We start from the raw sequence: 15,998 nt of genomic DNA, 5'->3' as shown, positions 1-15,998 counted from the left end.
CAGTCAAAATTACTAAGTCTTTCAAAACACAATTCAGCTCCCTTGAAGCTTCAACATCATGCGTCTTATGCTGTACTTGCATGTGCTCTCACCAGCTTTACTGCGTCCACGCTACCTGCTAGCATTCAATGCTGCTTCGTGAGTCCCTGAGTCTCAACAATAGAAATCACATGTGAATAGCTGACACTTGAATTCAATGGGAGGTCGTGCGCAGGTAACACTCAACTTCCTGTGGTTTTGTTATTCATTGCCCCTTTCAGAGCAACAATTCGGCTAATTTGGACTGGAACTAGCCTGCCAATGCTGCGGCGAAGTTCGAAGTTGTGGTAGCATTTATTGCAGCGTTCCCCAAGTAATTTCAACCACCCCTAAGATCAGGAATATTGAGATGGCTGAGGTTGAATCTAGTGCATTATAAGAGAGTTCGCTGCTGATTGTGGTCCTGTGTGTACGGGTATTTCTAGATTATCAGGTCAAATCAGCTACACTTGCCCACACCCCCACTTGGAAGGTTGGAGAAACTTCTTAGGTGCGGGGTTGTCAATATCAAACTTAACGGGAGGATAGGTCCTTTTGCTAGATGTTCCGCTCCGTGTTTATTCTCAATCTTTTGAAAAGTAGGAGAATGGAGGAAAGAGTGGCAATATATCTTCTAAACCCAAATGCTCTCGAAACTTTTCGAATTTGATTCTTCCACAAATACCTCGTACATTAAATATTGTACTATTCACCTATTGTTCATCCAAAAATTGGATGTTTCATGATAGTAGATTGAACTCCAGGGAACACACTAGAGATCCTTGCGGTGGACGTCCTCTCACGTCCCGCTAATGCGAGCGCCCCACCCCGGCTTTTTGCCTGGCAAAGATCGACAACTTTCCTTTTCAACTGCCTTATAGTCATCCACTATTTAGGTGAAGTCATGTTTATATGAACAAGCTCTGCATAGGGTGTCTCACGGTAGACAAAAAATCCTAGCACTCATTTTCAAAGTCCAAGTCAACTTGAAATTTTCAAATACGTCCATGTCTGTCTGAATATTCCCTCAAACTTATGGTGCATCCAAGGAACCCCCCCCCTCTCAAAGGTACCGCAAATTCTAGAACATTAAAGTCTTTACTCTTCGATTCCAGGTAAAGCTGGACATCTATTGGAAAATGATCGATATATTGATGGAAAATCGATATATTGGAGGTTGACAATCTGCAAAATGACTAGATACAGGAGAGTGAGTTCTGGAAACAGAGGAAAAATGTCCAAAGTAAGGGATTTATTCCCATTACCCTTCGGCAATACCGGTAATGCCGAGCCCGCTTTCTCCGATACATTATCAATCAGCTGATAAATCAAAGGTAATCAAAATGACGATATACTAGTAAGCTTCGTAAGCTCGGCGAGTGACGCATGACAAATGAGAGTGGAGAACCCTAAATTAGTGGTTGAACCTGGTGCTGGAAGGACTGGTAAGCTAGCTATGGTAGCGTACCAATTTCAACAACATCGACCTTGACTAAGGACATTGAAAATGAATACGGGCTGTTCTGTCCATCTCGAGGTGGTGAACGAATATGTGTTGATATTGAATTGAAGGGATGAGAGAACCATCTTACTTATATAGTTAATATCCGTCTCATATAATATTCAACTGGCAACCTCGTAGATAGCACTGCATCACACAGAAAAAGTCAAGTATGAAGCTCTCTCGACGCTCTCTGGCATCCCGATAGGAGATCTGATTGCCACTACAAGAAATTTCAGGGGAGAAACTTCCACGCATGATGAGATATCATCCAGATCTGTTCCCCCCACACCTCTTGCAGCCCCTGCACTCCCCCGCCGGAGACACTAGAAAGCTAAGCGAGAAAGGTGGGATTAGGGGCTTTAAAGTAGACAAATGAGGTTATCCCAAACAGCTTTGCCGCAGAGGTAGAGGAGAACAAAAAGTTTCAAGTATTGAGGGAAAGGATAGAGAAGCAGAGATTGGCGAGTATCCGGAGTCGGAGACCACGGAGCAGCAAACCAAGTTAGAAAATTTGGAGGCGCGGAGGGTTTGGCGAGGATGAGCTTGTGCTAGCGGAAATACATTTATGGATTTCGTGGTAGTACCCCTTGGGCTGCCCATCTCAAATCTTCCAAAGACGTACATATTGTCTAATGAGAAGGAAGGCACATGGCGGCAGGAAGGACAAGAAAGTCTTGCGGTTAGCGTAGCACCGGCCCCAGAAATCTGGAGCCGAGCCCGATGAGCCACAGCAGGGGGGAATTGAGGCTGATAAAACAAAATCTTCTTTCAACGTCAAATACTAAGATTTGTACGAAATCATCCCTCTGCAACGTTTCAAGTCCTTGAGATGGTAAGAAACAATGAAGGTGAGCTATCAAAGAAGCTGCAATGTCTGTCGACTACTGCACACCGCGTCCTTAGCACGGAATCGACGTCATGTGGGGATTGCCGCAATCGTGACCGCCTTTGCACATCAGCAGAAAGCTTGCAGCTGCAGCGTGTTCCCTATTCTTTTTATTTCCTCTCTTCCTTCAATTATTTTGTGTTGTTCTCTGTTCGTTGCCTCTCAAATCTACGCAAAGGAAAGGTATGTTCATCCCAAAAATCACCCGTCTTCCAAAAGTCAAATCGCTGATAGCCCCTGGCAGAGCCTCTAGCTCTGAGAATGTCCCATCAATCCTCGACTGTCGATAATATCAAGAGCACTGCGAATTTTGCCTAGGAGACGGTCACGGACACGATAGCTCCTACAACACAAGGCGGATACGATCCAGACAAAGACGAGACGAATTTCGGGAAAGATGCACATAGAAACATGATCAAGAAAGGTGATTTGAAGGACAAATTGAATGAGGCTGCACTAGCGGCCCACGGGAGGTGGAAGAGAGCTACGTTGGGAAAGGTGCGTTGACCTTCGGAGTTGGGGCATAAACCAGAATATGCGAGCATGGATGAAAGGAATACGTGGATGAACAAGCCGGACCGAAACACCAACGACGAAAGTGTGCTCGTACATTCCAGTCGTCAGCGAAATAAAAATAAAAAAACTTTTGATCAAGGAGGAGCCGAGAAGGTAGCAAAGCACGAGGGCCCACCGAATAGACCCGATCAAGATGTTCAAGTGGAGCAGTTCCTCAGGAAGCAATATCATAGCAAGAGTGGAGATAGAATGCCAAGTTTGGATTCAAAGGACTGAGGGATGAGATTAGCCTGGCTCATTCATATAGGATTGCGGTAGAAGAGGTGCAAAACATGAATTTTTGATGGCCGCTTTGGAAGACACGAAGTCAGCCTCGCAATTCTCGCGTCTCCAAAACTTCAACGTCTTTACATCACCTCTTTCATCTCGGCTTCTACAATCAGATCAACAAAAGCCCCTCAAATCTGACGAAACAACTCAAGTCAAAGAATATAAAGGAATCATGCAGCTGGTAAGTAGCCCTATCCTGCCCTGCTCTTCCATCGGGTTGTCCCTCTAGCATGCGAACATTGCACCGTTCCCTACCCCATTGTCCGCCCACCATCAAGAACATTGGCACAACGCGAGTCTTCATTGTTCTGACAGCCAACAGTTCAAGATGCTTCTTCATCTCGCCTTCGCTTTCCTCCCCCTCCTCACGGGTGCACTCTCTCTCCCTGGTATACTCGATCATGTCCTCCAATTGGTCAACGGCTCCATTGTCCCCAGTATCGATGGTACATGCGGCAGCAAGGCCAACTACACCTGCGCTGGAAGCACCTACGGGCCATGTTGCTCATCTTACGGCTACTGCGGCAACACCACAGCGCACTGTCTCTCTACCCATGGTTGTCAAGCTGCCTATGGTCAATGTTCCAACGAGACCGGGGACATTGTGACACCAACTATCGATGGACAATGTGGTGGCTATGTTACGTGTGCAGGAAGCGCTTGGGACGGGGCTTGCTGTGACAGGTTCGGATACTGCAATTTCGATGCCACCTACTGTCTCGTTGAGAATGGTTGTCAGAAGGGTCTGGGACGATGCACTCAAAAGTCTCCAGATGGAACATGTGGCGGCATACATCACGAGGCCGTCTATATCTGCACTGGATCTCCATTCGGTGTTTGCTGCTCGGAAACTGGTTTCTGTGGCTCTGACTCTCTGCATTGTGGTTTGTCTTGTCTTGGCAAGTTTGGGGAATGCTTGGCACCAAGCCCGGATGGAACTTGTTCTTGGGACAGAGGATATACTTGTCTGGGTAGTGAGTTTGGGGAGTGCTGCTCAGGACATTCGTGGTGTGGAAACTCCACTGGGTATTGCAGTGTCGCTGCTGGCTGCACGACTGGTGGTATCAACAATCCATACCTGGGCGTCTGCAATATACCATGAATTTCCTCGGGGAGGGACATTGTTCCGCAGGCGGTAGGAACATTACCGAACTCTGAATTGTGTTGAGGGAGGCTGTGGATTTTTTTGATTCGTAGCTTTCTTGCTCTCCTTAAATACAATTGCAACTAGGTTCTCTTCCAACCAACTGTTTCCACTTAGCAAGAAGTGACGCAACCATCTTGATTTTAGCCAGGAACTTTCTTCCAGTGAAGAACCCATTCAATTTCTAAAGAGCTGAAAGGTTTAAATATGGCAACCTTAAATAATACTATGGGAAAGGAGGTTGCTATGGAGCAAAATGGATGTTGGTCACGTGCACCGAGCGGACTTGGAGGCTCAAATTTTGAACGGTTGTATTGACTATTCGTCGTGGTAATCTGAGGTAGAGAATTTTTGAAACCTGTCCTTCTCCAAGTAGAAATCGATAAGAGACTATAATCTCTCACTGCGAGTTGTCAAGTCACGCAATGGAAATTTCGCTTATGAGACGACCTCAATTTCAACCTCTATGAGTACACACTCTCCATCAACACCACATCGTCCTCCCCAACCGCTCTCCTTAGCCCAAAACCGATTTGCCCAGAGCTGCGAGGAAATGTACCAACGTGTTCCAGATTGAGACGTAGTCTTTCATCCATTCATCCCTAATATTGTCTCTGACGAAGAGCTGAGCCGCCTCCTCACATCCGCGCCCTCTCGCACATGGGTGTACCCCATAGCTGAGTATGCAGTACCAATTCACAGCAATCTACAAAGACCAATCTATGCTTTCGAAGCGTCCGCATTTGTGGGCTACTCACAACATCTTTCCATCCATAGCAGCAGCTTGGTTTGGCGAACCTGAGAGTGGAAGTTGGCGATGATTGATCAAAGCGTCTGTCGTTGAGGGCATGACGCTGCAGAGCAAAACCCATGTGCTGGCAAAAGAAAGTCGAGTGGCTTGCATGTTTTGATGTTTCGGGCGAGGGTCAGGTGCCTGCAGCCATTCTCAGCTCCCAAGCCACCACCAACTCACCAAAATGTATCAGTACGCCAATGCCTCGGGCACAATTGATGCAAAGCCAAAGGCTCCTTGGTGTTCCGCTTGTGATTGGGAGCGTTCTCTGTAGCAAAGTAACTGAGCACGCTCATTCTTTAGGGATGTTTACCTTCAAGGGCCCAGAAAGGGAAGGGGTAGCGAGAAATCATGTGATACCAACAGGGTTTGGCTCGCTTGGCTGCTAGCGTCAATTTTAGCTCGCGAACCACGAAAGCTCGAAAATCTTCGCGACTTCCAAATCTTTTCTCTTCATCAAAAAGTAACAGAGCCAGCCACGACCTCCACCTCGAATTCGCAACAGTGGTGTGTTGCCAGCACTCTTAGCCGAGTGTGTGGCTCTGGAGATGGATAATTTTGCTTTGCAAGCTCCTTGATAGGAAGTTTGTCTCCCGTGGGTCTTCTTCATTGAGGGCGAGGGGAGGTGAATGTCGATGATGGGAGACAGATCGCTGTCACGAACAAGGATTGATACCGGATATAGGGACATACTAGGTATCGGAGTAGGGGCAGATCGAGTTCTAGCTGGAGAGAAAGCACACAATGGGTTGGAGACTTCATTGAGTCCGCTCGGATATGTGAGCTTTCCCAATGACTCTCAGCGAGAAAATATCGAACCACATTCAAGCTGGTCATACCCCCAGACCTCTCCAACTGTGCTACAACCGAATTGTCGACCCTGAAAGCTTGTGCGAATGAACACTGCGCCTCGTGCTTCGTCCCTCGCTCGCCCTCGCCATACCTCCCACGATTACAAAAGAATACACACGAAGAGTAGTATCGAGTGATAGTCAAGCTGTGACTGTTCAATCTGCAACGGCATATGGGACTTTCTAATTCATAGCCGGGCGCGGAGATCCTGATGGTGTCTTGAGTACCGCTGATGATGACGATGGACCTTGTTGCCGCTGCTAACAAACGACTAAATTGCACTATCCCTAACCTAAAATTCCAAATCCAATCCTCGGTATGCTCTTCTCACAAATCGCATCGGAGTTAAGAGCAATGATCAGCACTTCATAGGACGTGGTCCGTTCCGGTCTTCCGAGCATGTGCTCTTGTTGTCCTAGATCAGGCACCGATGTGCTCGACGTGCGGGGACAAGCTGTTCCCACACCGGCTTCAACAATTACCGCATAGCCTCTGCTGATACTTGAATTACGTCGATGACAAGTACAGAGCTCCGTGATGGGCGCCGACTTCCATATAAGCTGAAATGGCCTCCTCATTCCCTGATGTTTCCTTTTGTAAGTGGATTTCGTCTCATTGAACTTTTCACAATGTATATCTCCACGATCACGGCCCTAGCAGTGCTTGCCGCTTCTGCCTCTGCAAAGCAATGTATCAACACCACTGTCCCAGTCAACTTGATAGCTCGACAGGCAGTCTTCAACCTCGCTGTCCCTCAGACAAACCTCGAAGTCACCGATTTCATTTTGAATATGACCCAACAAGGCCGGAACTTTACTGACGTTGTTCTTACCGGATACAATACGACGACGGGAACATACAACATCAGCACTCAGTTCTGTATGCCATCCAATGACAACAGCACCAGTCCTACTGTTCAAGTCTTGACCCACGGAATCGGTTTCGACAAGACGTGAGTATCTAAAATCGGGATTTTGACTTCGCGGAAGCTAACTCACAACAGATACTGGGACCTGTCATTCAACAACTACAATTATAGCTACGTCAATATTGCCACAGATCAATACAAATACTGTACTCTCAGCTTCGACCGTCTCGGAATCGGGAATTCCTCCCACGGTGAGCCCTTGAACGAGATCCAAAGCTTCATCGAAATTGCGGCAACAGTTCAGCTCACTCAAATGCTCCGCAACGGCACGTTCCCTGGTGTCAACCACACATTCAGTAAAGTCGTGCATGTGGGACACTCCTTTGGGTCAGCTCAAACATACGCCTTGGCCAACATGTACCCGAATATAACAGATGGTATCGTTTTGACCGGATTCTCGATGAACGGATCCTTCGTTAGTTCCTTCGCAGCTGGAGGAAACTTCCAGCAAGCCAACCAGAATCAGCCCCTTCGATTCAGCAATATCACTGGACTTCAGGCTCAGAATGTCCTCTCAATGTACGCGGAACCGTTGGTTTCATACATCTCGCCCATTGACCTTTCCGCCCTTCCTGCGCCGCGAGCACTACCAAATGGCTACCTGATCACTTCCGATATCGAAGGGAATAAGCTGCAATTCTTCAAGCCACATTACTACGATCCGGCCATCTTGGAGTTGGCTGAGAGAACAAAGCAGCCCGTCACGGAGGGTGAGCTGCTAACTCTCGCATCGCTGCCGATGATGAACAACTTTGCTGGTCCAGTCATGTTGATTGCCGGAGGCCAGTAGCCATTCTTCCTCTTGATACAAAGTAAATTAGTGCTGACAGGAACGCAGATGCCGATCTCCCATACTGCGGAAGCAACTGCCTCGCCACTGGTGGCGTTGCAGAGTCGATTCCCGCGATGGTCAAGATGAATTTCCCGAACGTTGCTACCAGCAACTTCTCGGCGGTCGTTCAACCGAACAGTGGACATGGCATCAACCTTCACTATAACGCTACCGGTGCATACGATGTTATTAACACTTTCTTGAACTCCAGGGGACTGATGAGCTCTTGAGTGGTGGAGAAGCAGAGGGGTGAAAACAGATATGAACCGTATGCTTATGCTTGAAAGCAACAATTAGAACCATTAGAACCATTAGAACCAGATATATAATCCATAATATGTAAACACTCTCTTGAAGAATGTTTCAAGCTTTCTTCACCTGCAGTGCTGTTTGTTTGGTCCTTCTAAGCCTCGAACACCTTGGGGTGCCAGGAACATCCCTGCATCGACCTCCGCTTCGGGCGAAATCAACAGCCTTTCATCTCACATGAACAAGATTTCTCTTGGCAGTCCAGATCGCAATCTCTACGATCTGCAACGAAACCCACAAAATCTCCGAGTTCTGCCATTCAAATCTATCTCCAACCGCATCACCATTCCCTCTCCCTATCACGTGACAAAATACATTTTCCATTCTATTCTGGTGGCGTGCCTTTCAGACAGGCAGAACGGATGACTTTTTTTTTATGAGGCATCACTGCCTTCCTTATCAAGATGAAAAGGAACGCCTCTGATGCGGCAGAGTCATCTCCTCAAGCTTTAGACTTTCCGCTTTTCATCCTTGCCCAAGCTTCAGCCACTTGGCCGAAACTCCCGAATACAAGGACGGGTGAATGTTTGAGAGATTTGGTGTCTCGATTCTTTGACGTCAAGTGCGGCGGAAAGAGTGCAAGCAAGGCCACTGGAAAAGCACCGGAGATGTCCCCCTGAGCAGTCTATCAACCTCACACTTCACCGGCGCTTCTCCCTCAACAGGCCGTTCCATTCTGATCTTTTCTCGGTCTGATTACAAGTTCTCACCAAATATGGCATAGAAGTATGAATGGAGGATCATGTCAGTTGGGTTGCGAAAAATTTAATCCATTAAACTTTAATTAATGGTCAAGCTATTATTAGATGCATTATTTTATGCTTATTTTCGATTTTTAATGAAAATAACAGTCACGTGGCGCAATATTAAGATTGAAGTTATACTTTTCTTCCTCACTTCCACTTATATTAATATTGCCTGACGCTAGTATTTGATTAATAAAAGCACTAATATCTGACCAATTCTCCTCCCGCTCGCCGTCACCAATGGCTTCAGTTATTACTAAATCAGTATGCGTCACGTGAACTAGATCCCAGCACTCTGATTGGCGGCCAGATTCAATATCTCCTCTGGACCCACTTAATTTAACGTTTAATCGTCAAACGAGCCTTAAATCAAATTATTTCTTAATAGAGTGGCAATTAAATTTAATTGTCCACCCCTAATCGTCGAACGAGGATTCTCCATGCCGATAATCATTTGCTATGTTTCACGAACGAGTCGAATAAATAGCTCGACCAGCTGAGCCTCCTCCAAAATTCGGGCCAGAAGCCGAGAACCTACCCGAGCTGATCCGATCCCGAATGGAGACTTTATTCGCTGGCCGTTCACACTTCACAGCCAAAAGCATGTGCTTGTACGTCTGCCAAGGAAAGATGCAGAATAAGCGTGAACACTGCAGGCACGCGGGTTTGTTCACAGTGTCACAATAATGCACAGTCTGACTGACATTCCCAAAGCGTCGGCGCCGCAATGAGCACGGCCGCAGAAAAATACGGAGTGGCACCGATATCAAGCCCCCTATTTCCTGCACGCGAGGGCTGCCTTCCATTCCTGGATACTGGCAGCCCCTCTCGCCACCTTCTGATCTTATCGTCACCAATTGATACGCCACCCTCCACTTTCTCTCCCGGTCCAAGGACTGTGAGAGCGTGGCAGCCAGGGCCGTCGCCTTCAGCTCATGTGCTCCGTATTCTCTGGCTTCCAGATGGCTGGCCAGAATTCTCCCATCGTATCGCAGGAACGAACTGGTTAGCGGACGACGCGGCGGCAAACTTTAAGTGCTTGCTTGCTTGCCTCTGTGTCGGCGCGCACCTCGGATTGGGCAATGGTGCAGATGCAAGTCGTGACGAGCGGGACCCTTCCTTTTCTGGAGCCTGAGGCGATGGTCCTAGCCGCTCTGGGGTTATGGTCTATCGAATACTTCTGGAGTATTTCCGCTGAAGAGAGGGAAGCGTGTCTGGTCATTTTTCTGGGATAGATATTCAAACGCCCCCCTCGTGGGGCATCAATTTGTCCTGAACAGCGCGCGTGGATCATGCTGCCAGTGAGATGTGCGCGATTGTATGCTAGGACAAGCAAGCATGCATCGATCGAGATCCATGCTTTTGGAGGCCACGGAGCAAGCCGCACCTTGGCCTGTCGTGTCGCTGGGAAAGATTGCGGCCAAGGCGTAGGCAGGCTCGCCCCAGAATCTCAGAAAACTTGAGCGTATGGGTGATGGCTGGGACTTTGAGAGCTTGGTGTGCCGGGCGTGGGTGTGTAACCAATAAATGCCATCCGGGATGCACAGCGGGAGTGTGTCTTGGCTTCGTAGCCAGGTACACCAGGCAAAGTTCAGAGCCCATGTCCCAAATCATAACGCATCTTCGTGAAAGAAAACTTCAATTGTTCTTCAGAATCTCCCTAGAATTGCAATCACCGTTGAACAGGGCCATTTCAGCACGCCTGTCAGGGTTTGCGTGCCGATAGGAGGCCGAGCGCAGAGGCGAGATACTGCGAAACTAGGAACTGGACGGGATCTGTGCCCTGACACTTCACGAGATTGGACCAAGGTGCGTTGAGGAGACTCCAGCCTGCGTGCTTCTTTCAACCTTCCCCAACTGCCCGTCCTCATTCTTCCTTCCACGACAGCCCGAGGACGCCCAGCACTTTCAATTCTTGGGGCTACTGTAATTCAGAACTTTGTTGTTTCTGAATTCGGGTTGACTGTTGTTCATCGACGGGGTTCTGGAGGTCTAACTGGGCAATTTGCAGTCACACACCTCAACCATCCACAAAGACATCACGCCAATTCGATTGCTCATAAACGATAGACTTCTTGAGGAAACCGCATCTGCCGAGCAGACCCGTGCTCAATTTGTCGTCAATTTGTCCCACTGTTCTCAATTTCTACTTGTTTCGCTCCTGCTTCATTCGACACTGCGTACGCAGGCTTTCTCCTCCCCGACACAGCTTCACGACCACGCATACAGGAACTTTTTTATTCCCAACTCACACCTCTAGACACGTCCGCAGACAACCGCAATCATGTCTGAAGTCACCAACGAGAAGGCGGAAGCCGACAACAACAACGTCCTCACAATTACTCGGCCCTCGCCAACTCGTCAAGTCTCGAACCAATCCATCAACGTCATGTCCACGATCGAAGATATCGATTCCACGCACAGCATGACTCCTCCTCCCACAGCCCACAACGAGAAGTTCCCTAATGCCACGTCCTCGCCCTACTACAACCCTCGAACGCCGGCCTCCGAATCGAAGCAAAACATCAACGCCGTCCACCCCTTCGACCAAGATCTCGAGGCACAAACCCTGACCCAACAAAAGACCGAGGCGAGCCAGAGCAAGACGGGCCTGTTGAAGAAGAAATGCACAACGACTGTTGACCCAGCGTGGCCTGGACGGGATCAATTGAAGATGCGAAAGAAGCAGTTGAAGCGGGAGAAGGCGTGCTGTGGGTGGTGGGTCGCCATGAGCAGCAGAAAGAAGACCATGGTTAAGGTGCTCGTCTTCCTGGTGGTCGTTGCGTTGGCGACTGGCCTCGGAATTGGCATCAGCAGGGCTTTGAACACGGGAGTGTGGACAAAATCGGGATCGAATACACCAATTCAATAAAGGATCGTGGCTGATGTATGTCTTCCTCTGCCAGCTCCGTACACTCTATCGCAGTATGCTAATGGTTCCCAGGCTCCGGCATCGTCCTTCGCATTTCTTCGATCTCTCGACCACGGTCCTTGATCCTGAGCACGGTTCGGTATAGCTGCGAACGCCTCAACCTTTCTTCTCGCCGACCTTCCCGGCTGTTCTTGTAAATATTTCTGCGCTTCGCTTCAGTCTCATACCCACGTCTGGCGTTCCGGCGTTCAGCATCCAGTAACGACTCTCGACACGACAGGTTCCCTCTCGAATCCTCGAATGTATCTTGCAGCTCGGTGTGCATATGGCGGATTTTCGATATGGCCCTATAGTCTGCTTTTCCTTTTCCTGTGATAGGAGATCGTGGTCTTTCTTGACGGCCGAGTTCGACGATGGTATACCGTTGGGAACTGAGGTTGAATGGCTAGAGTGGATACAGTGGTAGTGCATTCAAAAATAGGGATAGATAGGCTTGCCGGCCATTGAATGAACAGAGACTTCTGCCGTCACATACACTGCTCTCAGTGTTCCATACTTCCCCCACTCCAATGGATTTCACCTACCTCTGCCACATCATATCAAAGCTTTAGACCAGGCCAGAGACTGTCAACCAGGTTTCTGACATCTAGCGCAAAGGTGACAACACTCCGCAACATTTTCAACGACGGCTCAAGCTCCTTATACCAAAGACGGTGAAGAAAACAAGGGAAACCAGCAGCTTATAAACAGAAACCTCAGCTTCCATAAGCAAACTCTCCAAGTGGGGATTCCGCTCTTAAGTCCGCCGCATCCGGGATTTGTTCAGAGCCGAGTCTGTTATTTTATGCATATTGTGCAATATTGTGCAATGGCATAATTTAGCGAGCTTCAACCGCTTCAATATTCATCCTCTACCTCAGCAGTTGCGGTCGAGTTGCTCGCAAAATACCAAGACGAGGTGAACAGAGTTAGGAGAGAATTCCTCTGAGTCTCAAATTAAATCTGCACACTTCCTTGTCTGGGTCTGTTGAATATTCTCATCTTTCCTGGTATCTGGAAGTGCAGTAAGGTGCGAATCAATCTTCCTTGATAAACCCAGTTCTTTAGCAACCATGCCAGTCACTCATCAGCATTAGAACGTTTTTCTGATTGAACGATCCTGTGCATTTCTCTATGATGACAAGGGGCAACCGAGGAAGCATCTCGGTAGTTGATCACGTGATCAATGTCTTCTTGAATTTGTCGCTGGAGAGTTCTCCAAAAATTTAATCTCAAGTCTTCATTGGTCAGATGTCATAGTTACGCATTTTCGGCCAGCAATCTCATGAAATTGTTATGTTTGGGAGCTGCGGCATCGCGGACTCTAGCTACCTATCCACTCTTCGGAGTGCCGAACCTCACATCTTATCCAACTCTATCTCGACATCATTATCAGGTGTATCTATATGGGGCAAACGCTCGATAAGAAACACCCAAGGAAATAATCGCAATTGTAAGCGTACTTTTTTGTGGCCATCAACTGTCGAGAATCGGGATTGTGAAAAGCGGGTCGCGTCAACACCATCGGGAGTTGGCAGCCGACGACCTATCAGCGCGCTCCCTAATTTGTTCCCACAGGGCAGGTCCCTCTTTGAGAGCATCAATCCCCAGCGCGATCCAGATCGCGGCGCAAGCTCGTCCCGACTAGCTGGAGTCTGGACAGGAGTGGATCAATATGTCAGATATGTCTGTGATCCGGAGCACAGGAGGCTATCCCGATATCTTGGACGATAAGAAGATATCCCAGGCAAGCATGCGCTTGCATGCTTGGCTGTACCGGTAACCTGGATTTATATAGATGTGTCGGTTCCGCAGATCTGTTTCTCTCCTTTCCCTAGCTTGTTCATCTCTCCCGAGGGTTGTATATTTCAATTCCAAAGATGGATCGTGTTCGCCAACGTGTCGTGGGCCTTCCAGGTACCATCAAGGGCGTGCCTGCTGCTATTGTTGAGGCGGTTCGTATGAAGGAGACTGACGAGGAGCTCGTCAACCGATTTGGACAGCACAAGTGGTCAAATGAGGATCTTGATCCTGTCAAGTGAGTCCGGATTGGTCTATTCCTAAGCCCTGTTCTCTTTACTAATTTCTTCCCAGACCAGAGCGACGAAACTGGTCGTGAGTTTCGTCCATTGTGCAACGATTCTTCGCAGTTTTAACATATTTCTAGAACATGGACTTTCTTCTCATACTGGATTGGTGAAAGTTGGGGTACGTTCACGTCATCTTGCCCCGCGCCCCAAATACAATTCTGACTATCTCCATTCAGGTGCTTCAACATGGAGTGTTGGGTCATCTATGGTTGCAGGCGGCCTCGTCTGGTATGATGCAATGATTGCAATTATCATTGGACATCTGATTGGTAGTGTGTTGACCGTATGGAACGGCCGAGGAGGAAGTATTTACCACATTGGCGTACACGACCCGGCATTCCATGTAGCGTCCTAGAGCTGACATATAATTCAGTTCCCCGTTTGGATTCGAGCGACATTCGGTCCCTGGGGTGGTCTTGTCCCCGTTGGTATCCGTTGCGTGCTCGATATGGTGTGGTTTGGAATCCAGACATACTTCGGTGCTTTGTTCCTCGACATCGTGTTTCAATGCGTCTTCGGGTAAGATCCCCATTTCCAAAGAGGACTGCAATGCCTCATCCCAGCTTCATCCCTTCGAGTTGTAAATGTGCTGACAATCCACTAGGCACTCCTGGACCAACATTCACAACTCACTTCCTGAATCTTCTGGGACCACAACGAGATTTGTAAGTGTATTCATCCCCTGTGGTGGCCCTGCTTGCTGACGTTTGTGCAGATGGTTGCATATTTCCTCTACTGGTGCTTCCAATTCGGCTCCTGCTTCTTCAGACCCGATCAACTGAAATGGCTCCTCACATTGAAGGCTTTCACCATTCCATTTGCCTGCCTTGGTCTCTTCATCTGGTCCCTCGCCAGATCTGGTGGACCCGGTTCTTTCAAATCTCTTGCCGTAACAACGAAATCCACTGCAAGCCATCAAGAAGTCGTCGCATGGGGCATTGTAGCTGCTATCAACAATGCCATCAACGGAGAGTTTGGCCCTCTGATTGCCTCTGAACGTGAGTTTCCCATCACAGCACGCCACGTTACAGTACTGACTTCATGACCAGCGGATATCACTCGCTATTCCAGAAGACCCAGAGACCAAATAGTTGGTCAACTTCTCGCAGCTCCCTGGTCTGCCAGTTTCACAGCAACGATGGGTATAATTGCCGCCTCCTGCACTGGCAGGATCTGGGGCACAGCCATCTGGAACCCGGCTGGTATCCTAGATGCAATCTTGGCCGAGAACAATGACCCTAAAACCAAGTTTGCTGTCTTCCTCGGTACATCCATGTCTCCCTCTTTTATAATTTAATATAGACTAACAAGTCAGTGGCCTTCATCTTCATGGTCGGCCAAGTCGGCACTAATTTTATCGCAAATTTGATCCCCTTCGGCGTCGATTCCACCGCAATGGCACCCCGCTACATCAATATCGTCCGCGGGCAAATCATCTGCTGCTTCATCGGCGGCTGGTGCATGGTGCCGTGGAAGGTTCTCGTTTCTGGCGCCGTCTTCCTCTCCTGCATCACCGGAATGGGTATTTTCATGGGATGTCTCGTCGGCATCATGCTCTCAGACTACTTCTTCATCCGAAAGGGGAACTACTTCGTCGAAGATCTCTACACCTCCGATCCCAACGGACGGTACTGGTACCTCCACGGCTGGCATTGGAGAGCATATGTTGCTTATATTTGCGGTATCTTCTTGCCGTTCCCGGGATTCCTTGGGACGCTCGGGGTGAAGAGTCTTGCTGCTCCTTTGGGGCCGGCGATGAAACTTTACAATATCGGGTATCTGACAAGCACGTTTACCGGTATGGCTGTGTATACTGTGCTGTGCAAGATTAGCCCGCCGGATAACGTTGCTGAGGCGAGGACGATGCCGTTTGAGACGATGGGACAGAAGGAGGTCCTTCATGGGTTGCATGGAAGACGTAGTGATAGCGAGGAGGTTGAGGAGGTTGTGGTCGATGAGGAGAAGAAGGTTTAGATTGGTGGGTTAGACTTATAAATTGATAGACTTTGTGCGTGCTTTGCTGGTTGAAGTCCGGCCAGGAGATGTATTCGTTGATAATAGACAATAATAGTATTGCAATAGTCCAAGACTCAAGAAACTTGATCAAAAATACTCACTCATTTATCGAAAGGCTTTTCC

The 15,998-nt window shown here is 48.4% G+C and overlaps 4 protein-coding genes across 4 annotated transcripts; all 4 read left to right on the top strand.

Annotated features, from left to right (window-relative positions):
* The first annotated feature begins 2,983 nt into the window (after window positions 1-2,983).
* K444DRAFT_146332 (uncharacterized protein) lies at window positions 2,984-4,498 on the top strand. The gene is made up of 2 exons (XM_024870565.1): window positions 2,984-3,435; window positions 3,577-4,498. The coding sequence occupies exons 1-2, from the start codon at window positions 3,268-3,270 to the stop codon at window positions 4,354-4,356; spliced, it is 948 nt and encodes a 315-aa protein (XP_024730659.1). The 5' UTR covers window positions 2,984-3,267; the 3' UTR covers window positions 4,357-4,498.
* A 2,174-nt stretch (window positions 4,499-6,672) lies between these two features.
* Window positions 6,673-8,033, top strand: K444DRAFT_646654 (uncharacterized protein; the record flags this gene model as incomplete). The annotated part of the gene is made up of 3 exons (XM_024885227.1): window positions 6,673-6,995; window positions 7,047-7,757; window positions 7,802-8,033. The coding sequence occupies 3 exons, from the start codon at window positions 6,673-6,675 to the stop codon at window positions 8,031-8,033; spliced, it is 1,266 nt and encodes a 421-aa protein (XP_024730658.1).
* A 2,875-nt stretch (window positions 8,034-10,908) lies between these two features.
* K444DRAFT_146261 (uncharacterized protein) lies at window positions 10,909-11,837 on the top strand. Its single transcript, XM_024870564.1, has 2 exons — window positions 10,909-11,745; window positions 11,803-11,837. The coding sequence occupies exon 1, from the start codon at window positions 11,143-11,145 to the stop codon at window positions 11,728-11,730; it is 588 nt and encodes a 195-aa protein (XP_024730657.1). The 5' UTR covers window positions 10,909-11,142; the 3' UTR covers window positions 11,731-11,745; window positions 11,803-11,837.
* Window positions 11,838-13,356: 1,519 nt separating this feature from the next.
* K444DRAFT_599166 (uncharacterized protein) lies at window positions 13,357-15,970 on the top strand. The gene is made up of 9 exons (XM_024878558.1): window positions 13,357-13,807; window positions 13,864-13,884; window positions 13,937-13,977; window positions 14,036-14,181; window positions 14,233-14,378; window positions 14,464-14,524; window positions 14,575-14,857; window positions 14,909-15,124; window positions 15,175-15,970. The coding sequence occupies exons 1-9, from the start codon at window positions 13,650-13,652 to the stop codon at window positions 15,831-15,833; spliced, it is 1,731 nt and encodes a 576-aa protein (XP_024730656.1). The 5' UTR covers window positions 13,357-13,649; the 3' UTR covers window positions 15,834-15,970.
* The last annotated feature ends 28 nt before the right edge of the window (window positions 15,971-15,998 follow it).

This window comes from Hyaloscypha bicolor, assembly GCF_002865645.1.
Source record: "Hyaloscypha bicolor E unplaced genomic scaffold K444scaffold_141, whole genome shotgun sequence".
Classification (NCBI taxonomy): Eukaryota; Fungi; Ascomycota; class Leotiomycetes; order Helotiales; family Hyaloscyphaceae; genus Hyaloscypha; species Hyaloscypha bicolor.
Note: the sequence above shows the minus strand (reverse complement) of the source record. Positions and strands in the feature narration are given on the sequence as shown.